Below are 16,054 nucleotides of genomic sequence, written 5' to 3'. Positions count from 1 at the left end.
TGTCACTGAGGCAGGTGCTAGTGTCACGGGACAGGTGCTAGTGTCACTGAGGCAGGTACTAGTGTTACTGAGGCAGCTGCTAGTGTGCCGCCGTGAGATCCTCAGGTTCTAGTGTCACGGAGGCAGGTGCTAGTGTCACTGAGGCAGGTGCTAGTGTGCTGCGGTGTGCTAGTGCGCCGCGGTGAGATCCTCAGGTGCTAGTGTCACTGAGGCAGGGGCTAGTGTCACTGAGGCAGGTGCTAGTGTCATTGAGGCAGGTGCTAGTGTCACTGAGGCAGGTGCTAGTGTCACGGGACAGGTACTAGTGTCACTGAGGCGGGTGCTAGTGTCACTGAGGCGGGTGCTAGTGTCACTGAGGCAGCTGCTAGTGTGCTGCGGTGTGCTAGTGTGCCGCGGTGAGATCCTCAGGTGCTAGTGTCACTGAGGCAGGGGCTAGTGTCACTGAGGCGGGTGCTAGTGTCACTGAGGCGGGTGCTAGTGTCAGTGAGGCAGCTGCTAGTGTGCTGCGGTGTGCTAGTGTGCCGCGGTGAGATCCTCAGGTGCTAGTGTCACTGAGGCAGGGGCTAGTGTCACTGAGGCAGGGGCTAGTGTCACTGAGGCAGGGGCTAGTGTCACTGAGGCAGGGGCTAGTGTCACTGAGGCAGGTGCTAGTGTCACGGGACAGGTGCTAGTGTCACTGAGGCAGGTACTAGTGTTACTGAGGCAGCTGCTAGTGTGCCGCGGTGAGATCCTCAGGTTCTAGTGTCACTGAGGCAGGTGCTAGTGTCACGGGACAGGTGCTAGTGTCACTGAGGCAGGTACTAGTGTGCTGCAGTGTGCTAGTGTGTGATAGTGTTGATCTATCAAAGATCTTTGCCTATACTGAGCCAGAAATATTTGGATCACAGTGAATGACTATTTAGTTGATATCTATCTATCGCCATATGTGTTCATATTTAGCTTGTTGTTTTTGGGGAACCAGGTAATCCCTAGCATAGTAGTTACCTGTATAGTGCTAGAGGATCCTTTAGTGTTTGGGTAGTGGCTCTCATCAGTGGCCGCAGGGCATATCAGGGCCTGTAGGGATAGTCATCGTGGAGCGGGGGCGCCACAACGCTCCCCCCTAGGGCGTCTACCTCCGCAGCCAGGTAGGGGCAGTATATGTGCCTCGAGTAGGGCTGTATAGATTTCCCCATTAGTTCTATTTACATTGGTTTGAGCACATTTGTTTTTGTTGGTTTTTGTTTTTTGTTGTTCACTGTAGGTGGGGTTGGGTGCCTTGTTTTTAATAATAAAAAGGAATTTTAACATTGAGGTTTTTTCATATGATTTTGATGCCCCATACATTTGCCCCATATAATGCTGCACAAACGTTAATAATGGCCCCATAAGATGCTCCATAAAGAAATTTGCCCCATATAGTGGTGCACAAACTTTGATTATGCCCCATATGATGCTCCATACAGACACTTGCCCCATTTGCTGTTGCTGCGATAAGAAAAAAAAAATCACATACTCACTAGAGTTGAGCGACTTTTACTTTTTTCGGATCGAGTCAGGTTTCGCAAAACCCGACTTTGTCAAAAGTCGGGTCGGGTGAAATCGGCCGATTATTGCAAAAAGTCGGGGGCCGACTGAAACACGAAACCCAATGCAAGTCAATGGGGAATCAAAGTCGGCAGTGAGTGGAGGACAGAAAAACACCTACAGTGCCCATTTTAATGCCAAAAACATCAATTCTTGTTACTGAAGCTTGTCAATCTTAATTTACTTTATAATAATAGTAAGGCATTGAAAACAGGGGGTCATTTGGCTAAAGTTGTGGGGGGGTAGGGCTAGCTCAAGATTTTCATGGGCCCAGGAAACGCGGATTACGTCCCGGCAGTGGAGCAGGGAGAGGTAAGTATTTCAACTTTGCAAGTGCTGTGATCCTGAGCAAGCAGGGGGGGCCCACTAGATGGCATTGTCACAGGGCCCCTCATAGTACGGCGGTGTGTTTGACGGTGGGTGACGCCTCCCACTGGTAGAGACACTTTTGCGTACTATGAGGGGCCCTGTGCCAGTGACGTCGCCAACGAGTATGCCCCCCCCCCCCCACCTGATGAAGGAACCTGAACTTTCATCTGCACCTTCCTCTTTGTCCCCGTGTAAGGTGGTATGGTATGCGGGAAGGGGAACCTGACTTTCAGCAGGGTCAGATTCTGGCTGTGTAGCGTGCACGGGGAATGTAGTGGTCTGGGTCAATGTACCAGCAGACTCATCTATCACTGGCTGGGCAATGGGCAGGACGAGGAGGAAACACAGATATAGGCCCAAATAAGAAAGTGGGCTAAATGCAGTTCAAAATTGGTAACAGGACTAAACAGGCGGCATAGCGAGGTACAGGGGTGGGCTCCTCTGCTGAGTAACAGTGGTAGTAGGCGCAAAGTATTAACTGGTCTAAATGGAGGCCAGGGCCCCTGTATATTTTAACTATCATCTATCATTTCAACAAATTTGTATTGGCAGTGCCATTGAAGGATTTAACAGCACAGACTACACAGTAGTGGAGCAGGGAGAGGTAAGTATTGCAAGTGGTAGAGCGCAGTTCGAGCTGGGGGGGAACACTCTCTCGTGGGTGGCGGTACTGGCACAGGGCCCCTCATATTACGACGGTGTGTCTGACGTTGGTTGTGCACCACCACCGTCAGAGACACTTCATTGTACTATGAGGGACCCTGTGCCAGTGCCGTCGCCCAAGAGTGGGCGCACCCACCTGTCCAGGTAAACGGCACTCGCACGGGTGCTTGCGCCAAGTGGTGACCACAGCCCTGTGGGGGGAGTCAGCCCATTTAGGGAGGTATAAAAATGGCCTATGGTGGACATTCAGCAGCTGCAAATGGAGGAATTGGAGAAGTCAGTAAGAGGAGGCCAAAAGCAAGACATTTTTCCAGCAAGCTACGTGTCAGCAGGGGAACGTGGGGCAAAATAATTAGAAATCCATGATTGGTTCATTTTAATGAAGGTTAGATCATCCGGCTTTAAAAGCAGTTTTCCTACTCCCAGATAAGGGAGCCTTCGAGGCCTTGTGTAGCCAGACGATGATGCTGGCTCAACACCTCCAGCCTTAGGTGCTATTGTGCTTTTGCCACGACCACCAGATGCTCCACCACCGCCATCAGTACCAGCTGGCAACCACCGCCCATGGACACTTCCACCAGACTTCCTCATTTTTTGGAAAATCTAACCAAAATAACAACCGTTATATGGTACTGTAAAACAAGGTAGAAGGTGCATATAAAACTTGTTGAGAATTTAAATCTCCCTTTTTTTGGGGGGGAGACTGAACCAAAACTCAGGCCCTGGTCAAAAAACAACACAATGTAAGTGGCAGCAAGTGGCTGGAAGATATATGAAAAAATACAAGGACTGTAGTACAATTTCAATCTCCCTACAATGATCTCAGGACAAGTATGGCAGCAATAAAAAGGACTGCTGCACACAAAAGTGTGGACAAATAAACAAGATAACTGTGCAGAAGGGAGCAACAGGATTTTCGCTTTTAAATAAGCAGTTGGTTTGCACAGGAGCGTACAAACAGCAATGCAGCTATCAGGAAGTCTTATAAGGCAGACTAATAAGCTACAGAGCTGATGCACAAAAATGTAGCCTTCACTGTCCCTGCAAAAAAAGGTAACATAGTTAGTAAGGCCGAAAAAAGACATTTGTCCATTCAGTTCAGCCTATATTCCATCATAATAAATCCCCAGATCTACGTCCTTCTACAGAACCTAATAATTGTATGATACAATATTGTTCTGCTCCAGGAAGACATCCAGGCCTCTCTTGAACCCCTCGACTGAGTTCGCCATCACCACCTCCTCAGGCAAGCAATTCCAGATTCTCACTGCCCTAACAGTAAAGAATCCTCTTCTATGTTGGTGGAAAAACCTTCTCTCCTCCAGACGCAAAGAATGCCCCCTTGTGCCCGTCACCTTCCTTGGTATAAACAGATCCTCAGCGAGATATTTGTATTGTCCCCTTATATACTTATACATGGTTATTAGATCGCCCCTCAGTCGTCTTTTTTTCTAGACTAAAAAATCCTAATTTCGCTAATCTATCTGGGTATTGTAGTTCTCCCATCCCCTTTATTAATTTTGTTGCCCTCCTTTGTACTCTCTCTAGTTCCATTATATCCTTCCTGAGCACCGGTGCCCAAAACTGGACACAGTACTCCATGTGCGGTCTAACTAGGGATTTGTACAGAGGCAGTATAATGCTCTCATCATGTGTATCCAGACCTCTTTTAATGCACCCCATGATCCTGTTTGCCTTGGCAGCTGCTGCCTGGCACTGGCTGCTCCAGGTAAGTTTATCATTAACTAGGATCCCCAAGTCCTTCTCCCTGTCAGATTTACCCAGTGGTTTCCCGTTCAGTGTGTAATGGTGATATTGATTCCTTCTTCCCATGTGTATAACCTTACATTTGGTAAGGTGTTGGACAGTGGAATTCGCTACAGCACAAGCAGTTTCGGGGTTAATCTTCCCTCCCTAACTATATTCCTTCTTCTGATGAAGCTGCAGCAACCTCTCCCTATGCTGAGCTCGGCAGAAGTAAGATGGCGGTCGGCGTGTACGCCCCTTTATAGCCCCTGTGACGCCGCAGAAAGCAAGCCAATCACTGTCATGCCCTTCTCTAAGATGGTGGGGACCGAGACCAATGTCATCACGCTGCCCACTCTCTGCGTCCACCTTCATTGGCTGAAAAATGGCGCTGAAAGCATCATACGAAACGCGACTTTGGTGTGAAGATCGCCATCCTCATGGCCGATCCCACACTAGGGTCTGGTTTCATGAAACCCGACTTTGCCGATTTTTTAATTTGTCCGATCCGTTTCGCTCAACCCTAATACTCACCTCTCCGTCGCTCAGGCCCCCGGCACTTTCAATATTCACCTGACTTCGCTCCGGCGCCACTCTATCTTCAGCGTCTTCTGCACTGACGTTCAGGCAGAGGGCGGCGCGCACTAAACACGTCATCGCGCCCTCTGACCTGAGCGTCACTGCAGAAGACGCTGAAGACAGAGCGGCGGCTGGAATGAGGAGCAGGTGAATATCGCGCAGCGCTCCCCTCCCCGTTATACTCACCTGCTCCTGGCGCTGTGCAGTCCCTGCTTCCCCGGCACCGTAGCTTCTTCCTGTATTGAGCGGTCACGATTACCGCTCATTATAGTAATGAATATGCGGCTCCACCTCTATGGGAGTGGAGAGGGGTCCATATTCATTACTGTAATGAGCGGTACCATGTGACCACTCAGTACAGGAAGAAGCTGGGGCGCCGGGGAAGCAGGGACTGCACAGGAGCAGGTAAGTATAATTAGATAGCCTCCGCTCCCCCTCCCCTGCCGACCCCTGGGTATGACTCGAGTATAAGCTTAGAGGGGGACTTTCAGCTCCAAAAAAGTGGGCTGAAAATCTCGGCTTATACTCGAGTATATACGGTAATTCAGTTTTTCAAAAGAGACATCAGAGTTAAAAATCGAGTAGATCTTCTTCCTTATTCCATATTGAGTTATTCATAGGAGTCTCTAAAAGAGTAAGAAGTTCTCTTGAAAGGGTCAAACGTAAAGAAAACGTATTTCTAATATACTTCCTCAACTGTAGACAATTATAGAATTCTTCGTCAGGAAGATTGTGTAAGGTTTATAATCGAGTCTAATTTAGGCCCCGTTATAAGTGAAGAACAGTCTAGAATTCCAAACATTTCACAGTTTTATTACATGGAAAATTTTGTAGAGCTGTATGAAAAATTGAGATTGGAAGTTTGTTGGGATTAATGTTACATTTATTAGTTTTTGAGATACCATATAGCTTTTTCCAACGTGAAAGTAGATTTCATCAAACGGGGATTAGGTAAAGGAAGAGATGGATTGAATAAATGGAATATTATTAGTATTGATCGAATAGCTTCGGATAAGCACTTCCCGAATAGCTATAGCACTTCCCGAAAAGCTGCCTCTGATACCTGGAGCGCTCCCGACGATCAGCTGTTCGGTGTCGCAGCTGCATGTGCATGGCCATGATGAAGATCTTTTAGATAGAAACGCGTTGCTATTAGATGGTTCTTGTCGTCTGTTCACATTCCCTTTTGTGGAGGGATGATTTTTTAAGGATATGGATCAATAAAGGACTTTTAATCGGAAAGGAGCTGGATCAATCTTCACATTTCTTACGTCTTCAGCTGTTGCTACATCTGGGTCAGGACGGGTTCACGTGCTCCTGTGGTCTGTTAGTGAGCTGACTGGGCCTTTTGGCCCCCGTATTTTTCTATTGATATATTGTACAATGCTCTTCTGCTTGATTAACACATCAAATCAGCATAATTGTGCCAGAGGACTCAACAGTGTGCTCTCTGGTGCTGCAAATAGAGGCATCTTTACTGCTACAGTAGAGGAACGCAGGAGCAGTGAAACTTGTCAGAACCAGCAATCTGGCTAACTTCAGAGCACAGCTTGTAAGCACTGCGCTCCTTGCCTGGAAAACCGGCCAACACTGATACACCGCAAAGATGGCGGGTAACCTAGGTGACAAGCACTAAAAAGTAAAGTTAAAAATCGCTCCTTTCTTGAGAGCACAAAAGATTTTTGATAACAAATAAACTTATAAAACTGCTTGCTTTTGCAAAAAAGTTTTTATTATGCCTGTAGTGCTAGAGTCTTCGAGCTGACATTTTTCTCATGTTCTTCTTTAAAATGCTTCATCTAGCAAATGACCCCCGAGGATGGACGAGGACAGGGATGAGACCACCAGAAGATTATTCCACTTCGCCCTGGAGATCATCTCCCTGCTGAGCGGAGAGGTAACTCCTCTACATTTCTATCAGCTTTATTGTGTTCTGTGACAAGTCCGACATCCAGAATAGAGAGAAGGATTCTTTACTGTAAGAGCAGTTATTGTGTGGAGCTCTCTGCCCGGAGGAGTTGTCATGGGGATTCCCTATAAGAGCTGTAGAGGGGCCGGGATGTCTAATAATATTCCCGGTTATGGCCCCAGATTACTGGAGACGGTTATTGATCCCGGGATTTCTACAGAGATGAGAGAGCGGGAGGAATGGCTTCTTACATTACAGAGATGAGAGAGCGGGAGGAATGGCTTCTTACATCACAGAGATGAGAGAGCGGGAGGAATGGCTTCTTATATTACAGAGATGAGAGAGCGGGAGGAATGGCTTCTTACATCACAGAGATGAGAGAGCGGGAGGAATGGCCTCTTACATCACATAGATGAGAGCGGGAGGAATGGCTTCTTACATTACAGAGATGAGAGAGCGGGAGGAATGGCCTCTTACATCACAGAGATGAGAGAGCGGGAGGAATGGCTTCTTACATTACAGAGATGAGAGAGTGGGAGGAATGGCTTCTTACATTACAGAGATGAGAGAGCGGGAGGAATGGCTTCTTACATTACAGAGATGAGAGAGCGGGAGGAATGGCTTCTTACATTACAGAGATGAGAGAGCGGGAGGAATGGCTTCTTACATTACAGAGATGAGAGAGCGGGAGGAATGGCTTCTTACATCACAGAGATGAGAGAGCGGGAGGAATGGCTTCTTACATTACAGAGATGAGAGAGTGGGAGGAATGGCTTCTTACATTACAAAGATGAGAGTGGGAGGAATGGCTTCTTACATTACAGAGATGAGAGTGGGAGGAATGGCTTCTTACATTACAGAGATGAGAGAGCGGGAGGAATGGCTTCTTACATCACAGAGATGAGAGAGCGGGAGGAATGGCCTCTTACATTACAGAGATGAGAGAGCGGGAGGAATGGCTTCTTACATTACAGAGATGAGAGAGTGGGAGGAATGGCTTCTTACATTACAGAGATGAGAGTGGGAGGAATGGCTTCTTATATTACAGAGATGAGAGAGCGGGAGGAATGGCTTCTTACATTACAGAGATGAGAGAGCGGGAGGAATGGCCTCTTACATCACAGAGATGAGAGTGGGAGGAATGGCTTCTTACATCACAGAGATGAGAGCGGGAGGAATGGCTCCTTACATCACAGAGATGAGAGAGCGGGAGGAATGGCTTCTTACATCACAGAGATGAGAGAGTGGAAGGAATGGCTTCTTACATCACCGAGATGAGAGAGCGGGAGGAATGGCTTCTTACATCACAGAGATGAGAGCGGGAGGAATGGCTTCTTACATCACAGAGATGGGAGAGCGGGAGGAATGGCTTCTTACATCACAGAGATGAGAGAGCGGGAGGAATGGCTTCATACATTACAGAGATGAGAGAGCGGGAGGAATGGCTTCTTACATCACAGAGATGAGAGAGCGGGAGGAATGGCTTCTTACATTACAGAGATGAGAGAGCGGGAGGAATGGCTTCTTACATCACAGAGATGAGAGAGCGGGAGGAATGGCTTCATACATTACAGAGATGAGAGAGCGGGAGGAATGGCTTCTTACATCACAGAGATGAGAGAGCGGGAGGAATGGCTTCTTACATCACAGAGATGAGAGAGCGGGAGGAATGGCTTCTTACATTACAGAGATGAGAGCGGGAGGAATGGCTTCTTACATCACAGAGATGAGAGAGCGGGAGGAATGGCTTCTTACATTACAGAGATGAGAGTGGGAGGAATGGCTTCTTACATCACAGAGAAGAGAGAGCGGGAGGAATGGCTTCTTACATCACAGAGATGAGAGAGCGGGAGGAATGGCTTCTTACATTACAGAGATGAGAGTGGGAGGAATGGCTTCTTACATCACAGAGAAGAGAGAGCGGGAGGAATGGCTTCTTACATTACAGAGATGAGAGAGCGGGAGGAATGGCTTCTTACATTACAGAGATGAGAGCGGGAGGAATGGCTTCTTACATTACAGAGATGAGAGCGGGAGGAATGGCTTCTTACATTACAGAGATGAGACAGCGGGAGGAATGGCTTCTTACATTACAGAGATGAGAGCGGGAGGAATGGCTTCTTACATCACAGAGATGAGAGCGGGAGGAATGGCTTCTTACATTACAGAGATGAGAGCGGGAGGAATGGCTTCTTACATCACAGAGATGAGAGAGCGGGAGGAATGGCTTCTTACATTACAGAGATGAGAGAGCGGGAGGAATGGCTTCTTACATCACAGAGATGAGAGTGGGAGGAATGGCTTCTTACATTACAGAGATGAGAGCGGGAGGAATGGCTTCTTACATCACAGAGATGAGAGCGGGAGGAATGGCTTCTTACATCACAGAGATGAGAGAGTGGGAGGAATGGCTTCTTACATTACAGAGATGAGACAGCGGGAGGAATGGCTTCTTACATCACAGAGATGAGAGAGCGGTAGGAATGGCTTCTTACATCACAGAGATGAGAGAGCGGGAGGAATGGCTTCTTACCTACTGATTGTCAGATCTGGAGTCGGGAAGGAATCTTCTCCCTAAGTGTCTCTCTCCATACACAGGATTACACAATAGTGAGGAAGACACTGGGGGACGGTGTGACTCCCATCATCCATCTCCACGAGTCAGGAGGGCGGAGCCCGGGCCCCATCACAGAGCCTCCCCCGCACTCCCTGCTACATGAGAGGAACAAGAAGGTCCTGGAGCTCAGCAACAAGATGATTGAGCTGCTGAGCGGAGAGGTGACTGCTGGGACATTATACAGGACTGGAGGATTCTGGGTGATGAGCGGAGAGGTGACTGCTGGGAGATTATACAGGACTGGAGGATTCTGGGTGATGAGCGGAGAGGTGACTGCTGGGACATTATACAGCACTGGAGGATTCTGGGTGATGAGCGGAGAGGTGACTGCTGGGAGATTATACAGCACTGGAGGATTCTGGGTGATGAGCGGAGAGGTGACTGCTGGGACATTATACAGCACTGGAGGATTCTGGGGGATGAGCGGAGAGGTGACTGCTGGGACATTATACAGGACTGGAGGATTCTGGGTGATGAGCGGAGAGGTGACTGCTGGGACATTATACAGGACTGGAGGATTCTGGGTGATGAGCGGAGAGGTGACTGCTGGGACATTATACAGGACTGGAGGATTCTGGGTGATGAGCGGAGAGGTGACTGCTGGGAGATTATACAGGACTGGAGGATTCTGGGTGATGAGCGGAGAGGTGACTGCTGGGAGATTATACAGGACTGGAGGATTCTGGGTGATGAGCGGAGAGGTGACTGCTGGGACATTATACAGGACTGGAGGATTCTGGGTGATGAGCGGAGAGGTGACTGCTGGGAGATTATACAGTACTGGAGGATTCTGGGTGATGAGCGGGGAGGTGACTGCTGGGACATTATACAGCACTGGAGGATTCTGGGTGATGAGCGGAGAGGTGACTGCTGGGACATTATACAGCACTGGAGGATTCTGGGTGATGAGCGGAGAGGTGACTGCTGGGAGATTATACAGGACTGGAGGATTCTGGGTGATGAGCGGAGAGGTGACTGCTGGGACATTATACAGGACTGGAGGATTCTGGGTGATGAGCGGAGAGGTGACTGCTGGGAGATTATACAGTACTGGAGGATTCTGGGTGATGAGCGGGGAGGTGACTGCTGGGACATTATACAGCACTGGAGGATTCTGGGTGATGAGCGGAGAGGTGACTGCTGGGACATTATACAGCACTGGAGGATTCTGGGTGATGAGCGGAGAGGTGACTGCTGGGAGATTATACAGGACTCGAGGATTCTGGGTGATGAGCGGAGAGGTGACTGCTGGGACATTATACAGGACTGGAGGATTCTGGGTGATGAGCGGAGAGGTGACTGCTGGGAGATTATACAGCACTGGAGGATTCTGGGTGATGAGCGGAGAGGTGACTGCTGGGACATTATACAGCACTGGAGGATTCTGGGTGATGAGCGGAGAGGTGACTGCTGGGACATTATACATCACTGGAGGATTCTGGGTGATGAGCGGAGAGGTGACTGCTGGGACATTATACATCACTGGAGGATTCTGGGTGATGAGCGGAGAGGTGACTGCTGGGAGATTATACAGCACTGGAGGATTCTGGGTGATGAGCGGAGAGGTGACTGCTGGGAGATTATACAGCACTGGAGGATTCTGGGTGATGAGCGGAGAGGTGACTACTGGGAGATTATACAGCACTGGAGGATTCTGGGTGGTGAGCGGAGAGGTGACTGCTGGGAGATTATACAGCACTGGAGGATTCTGGGTGGTGAGCGGAGAGGTGACTGCTGGGACATTATACAGGACTGGAGGATTCTGGGTGATGAGCGGAGAGGTGACTGCTGGACATTATACAGCACTGGAGGATTCTGGGTGATGAGCGGAGAGGTGACTGCTGGGAGATTATACAGGACTGGAGGATTCTGGGTGATGAGCGGAGAGGTGACTGCTGGGACATTATACAGGACTGGAGGATTCTGGGTGATGAGCGGAGAGGTGACTGCTGGGACATTATACAGGACTGGAGGATTCTGGGTGATGAGCGGAGAGGTGACTGCTGGGACATTATACAGGACTGGAGGATTCTGGGTGATGGGCGGAGAGGTGACTGCTGGGACATTATACAGCACTGGAGGATTCTGGGTGATGGGCGGAGAGGTGACTGCTGGGACATTATACAGCACTGGAGGATTCTGGGTGATGAGCGGAGAGGTGACTGCTGGGACATTATACAGGACTGGAGGATTCTGGGTGATGAGCGGAGAGGTGACTGCTAGGACATTATACAGCACTGGAGGATTCTGGGTGATGAGCGGAGAGGTGACTGCTGGGACATTATACAGGACTGGAGGATTCTGGGTGATGAGCGGAGAGGTGACTGCTGGGAGATTATACAGCACTGGAGGATTCTGGGTGATGAGCGGAGAGGTGACTGCTGGGACATTATACAGCACTGGAGGATTCTGGGTGATGAGCGGAGAGGTGACTGCTGGGACATTATACAGCACTGGAGGATTCTGGGTGATGAGCGGAGAGGTGACTGCTGGGATATTATACAGGACTGGAGGATTCTGGGTGATGAGCGGAGAGGTGACTGCTGGGAGATTATACAGGAGTGGAGGATTCTGGGTGATGGGCGGAGAGGTGACTGCTGGGACATTATACAGCACTGGAGGATTCTGGGTGATGAGCGGAGAGGTGACTGCTGGGACATTATACAGCACTGGAGGATTCTGGGTGATGAGCGGAGAGGTGACTGCTGGGAGATTACACAGCACTGGAGGATTCTGGGTGATGAGCGGAGAGGTGACTGCTGGGACATTATACAGGACTGGAGGATTCTGGGTGATGAGCGGAGAGGTGACTGCTGGGAGATTATACAGCACTGGAGGATTCTGGGTGATGAGCGGAGAGGTGACTGCTGGGACATTATACAGGACTGGAGGATTCTGGGTGATGAGCGGAGAGGTGACTGCTGGGAGATTATACAGGACTGGAGGATTCTGGGTGATGAGCGGAGAGGTGACTGCTGGGACATTATACAGGACTGGAGGATTCTGGGTGATGAGCGGAGAGGTGACTGCTGGGACATTATACAGGACTGGAGGATTCTGGGTGATGAGCGGAGAGGTGACTGCTGGGACATTATACAGGACTGGAGGATTCTGGGTGATGAGCGGAGAGGTGACTGCTGGGACATTATACAGCACTGGAGGATTCTGGGTGATGGGCGGAGAGGTGACTGCTGGGACATTATACAGCACTGGAGGATTCTGGGTGATGAGCGGAGAGGTGACTGCTAGGACATTATACAGCACTGGAGGATTCTGGGTGATGAGCGGAGAGGTGACTGCTGGGAGATTATACAGGACTGGAGGATTCTGGGTGATGAGCGGAGAGGTGACTGCTGGGAGATTATACAGCACTGGAGGATTCTGGGTGATGAGCGGAGAGGTGACTGCTGGGACATTATACAGCACTGGAGGATTCTGGGTGATGAGCGGAGAGGTGACTGCTGGGACATTATACAGCACTGGAGGATTCTGGGTGATGAGCGGAGAGGTGACTGCTGGGATATTATACAGGACTGGAGGATTCTGGGTGATGAGCGGAGAGGTGACTGCTGGGAGATTATACAGCACTGGAGGATTCTGGGTGATGAGAGGAGAGGTGACTGCTGGGAGATTATACAGGAGTGGAGGATTCTGGGTGATGGGCGGAGAGGTGACTGCTGGGACATTATACAGCACTGGAGGATTCTGGGTGATGAGCGGAGAGGTGACTGCTGGGACATTATACAGCACTGGAGGATTCTGGGTGATGAGCGGAGAGGTGACTGCTGGGACATTATACAGCACTGGAGGATTCTGGGTGATGAGCGGAGAGGTGACTGCTGGGACATTATACAGCACTGGAGGATTCTGGGTGATGAGCGGAGAGGTGACTGCTGGGACATTATACAGCACTGGAGGATTCTGGGTGATGAGCGGAGAGGTGACTGCTGGGACATTATACAGCACTGGAGGATTCTGGGTGATGAGCGGAGAGGTGACTGCTGGGACATTATACAGGACTGGAGGATTCTGGGTGATGAGCGGAGAGGTGACTGCTGGGACATTATACAGGACTGGAGGATTCTGGGTGATGAGCGGAGAGGTGGCTGCTGGGACATTATACAGCACTGGAGGATTCTGGGTGATGAGCGGAGAGGTGACTGCTGGGACATTATACAGGACTGGAGGATTCTGGGTGATGAGCGGAGAGGTGGCTGCTGGGACATTATACAGGACTGGAGGATTCTGGGTGATGAGCGGAGAGGTGACTGCTGGGACATTATACAGCACTGGAGGATTCTGGGTGATGAGCGGAGAGGTGACTGCTGGGACATTATACAGGACGGCACTGGAGGATTCTGGGTGATGAGAGGAGAGGTGACTGCTGGGACATTATACAGCACTGGAGGATTCTGGGTGATGAGCGGAGAGGTGACTGCTGGGACATTATACAGCACTGGAGGATTCTGGGTGATGAGCGGAGAGGTGACTGCTGGGACATTATGCAGCACTGGAGGATTCTGGGTGATGAGCGGAGAGGTGGCTGCTGGGACATTATACAGCACTGGAGGATTCTGGGTGATGAGCGGAGAGGTGACTGCTGGGACATTATACAGGACGGCACTGGAGGATTCTGGGTGATGAGCGGAGAGGTGACTGCTGGGACATTATACAGCACTGGAGGATTCTGGGTGATGAGCGGAGAGGTGACTGCTGGGACATTATACAGGACTGGAGGATTCTGGATGATGAGCGGAGAGGTGACTGCTGGGACATTATACAGGACTGGAGGATTCTGGGTGATGAGCGGAGAGGTGACTGCTGGGACATTATACAGCACTGGAGGATTCTGGGTGATGAGCGGAGAGGTGACTGCTGGGACATTATACAGCACTGGAGGATTCTGGGTGATGACGGTGTGGCTGTTGTCAGGTTCCTATAAGGTGTCAGGACGTCGCTGTCTATCTCTCCATGGAGGAGTGGGAGTATCTAGAAGGACACCAGGATCGGTACCAGGACGTGATGATGGAGGAGCTCCGGCCCCGCACACCCCATGGTATTTACACTTCGCCCCTGGACGCCATGCCATTGATGCTCCATTGGGGATGGGCAGATGACGGGTAATAGAACAGTCGGCCTCCATGTACCTTCTCTCTTGTGGCACCTTTGTTACGATTGATAACAACGTATATGAGGTCACATATGGATCTTAGGAGCTTTTTTTCTTTTCTTTTTTTTACACCAGGTATTAAATAGTTAATTCATTCTCTCAAGAGGAAATAACTAATTTCAGGTCATGATTTAATAAAGGTCCAGACCTGGAATAGAACCAGACGGGCTGATTACAGAAGCGTTTGTAAAAGTAGCCTGAGAAAAGTCAGTAATAAAACTGTCTGTCCCTCCCCGGCCGTTGTAGCTCCTGGTGGAGATGAACACTTCTCGGTGGTGTGTGTCTATGGACGTCCTCCGTAGGCCGGAATACACTGAACTGTCCCCTCGAGGATGAAAATATTAGCCTGTCGTATCATAATGGCAGGTGGTCCTTGTGCTAGGACGATGAAATGTGGAGAGAAGGAAACACATGAGACCCCTGTATCCGGACAATGTTTTCTTGTCCTTTGGCCACAGATATTATTGAACCCTTTGACAAAGCAGAAAGCCAACGGTCACGTGTATTCTAGGCCGGCGGCCTATATGTTCCCGAGATCTCGGTTCCCGTGGTGAGGACCGCGATGTTATATTGTCACTGATACGTAAATATAGAAATTATTGGTCTAAGCCTCATCGCGTGTGATACATAGATACAAGTCAGTCACTGTCTCCACAGATGGATCCAGGAGGAGAAATCCACCAGAGAGATGTCCCCGTCCTCTGAATCCCCAGGACTGTCCGGAGGAGAATCACAACATCCCGGAGGATCATCAGGTAGACGGTGCTGAGCCCTGTACCGGATCTGTATACGGGGGGACATTTCTGATCGAGGTCATAGAGGTCACAGATTTTGGTGGTTTCTTGTATTGTGCTGATTGTTACATCTGATATATCAGGAGGAAGATCCGACTAAGAATAAAGTGAAGGAGGAGACAGAAGAAGAAGCGATGACGAGGGGGGATCAGCCGTGTGTGAGTGACGGGAAGGAGGAAACTTCAGTAGATGTTTCCACAGGTGTGTGAAAAATGTAGAAAGTGGATTTAGAACCTTCTAATGTGTTGATACCAGAGGAAGGTAAAAAACCCACATTAGGGCAAAAGTTCCCTCCTGACTCCAAATATGTCAATGAGACAAGTTCTCTGGAGAAACGTCCCATCACTTAGTGATTTACCCACCATCTTTGTTTGGCTGGGTCCTCCATAGTTGACTTCTCTTACGTTTTCTATATTTTTACAATTTTTAATAACTTTTTCTCTAGTCACCTTCCACGACAGCCACTTCGGAGGTTGTCTTCCCCGCCCTAATAGGGGACAGGAACACAAGAGGTTAAATACCCCTCCCCTTCCTGCACCGCCAGTGTTTTCCTGTCCCCTATGGGGCATGAAGAGATCTGAAGGGGCTGCCGTGGCCGGCGACGGAGCTCCACTTACCAGAAAAAGTCGGGCGGCATGAGG

The 16,054-nt window shown here is 49.7% G+C and overlaps 1 protein-coding gene across 2 annotated transcripts in view; it reads left to right on the top strand.

Annotated features, from left to right (window-relative positions):
* The window catches only part of LOC138657427 (zinc finger protein 84-like), a 729,030-nt gene that overhangs the window by 702,610 nt on the left and 10,366 nt on the right, over positions 1 to 16,054 (top strand). The window contains exons 2-6 of one of the 2 annotated variants that reach the window (XM_069745212.1): positions 6,727 to 6,820; positions 9,431 to 9,610; positions 14,382 to 14,505; positions 15,277 to 15,374; positions 15,497 to 15,614. The exons of the other annotated variant lie outside the window; for it this stretch is intronic. Coding sequence (XP_069601313.1) covers positions 6,743 to 6,820; positions 9,431 to 9,610; positions 14,382 to 14,505; positions 15,277 to 15,374; positions 15,497 to 15,614 — 598 coding nt within the window. The 5' untranslated portion in view covers positions 6,727 to 6,742. The remainder of the gene's footprint in view (positions 1 to 6,726; positions 6,821 to 9,430; positions 9,611 to 14,381; positions 14,506 to 15,276; positions 15,375 to 15,496; positions 15,615 to 16,054) is intronic. 2 annotated transcript variants of the gene reach the window in all.

This window comes from Ranitomeya imitator, chromosome 1 (genome assembly GCF_032444005.1).
Source record: "Ranitomeya imitator isolate aRanImi1 chromosome 1, aRanImi1.pri, whole genome shotgun sequence".
NCBI lineage: Eukaryota > Metazoa > Chordata > Amphibia > Anura > Dendrobatidae > Ranitomeya > Ranitomeya imitator.
Note: the sequence above shows the minus strand (reverse complement) of the source record. Positions and strands in the feature narration are given on the sequence as shown.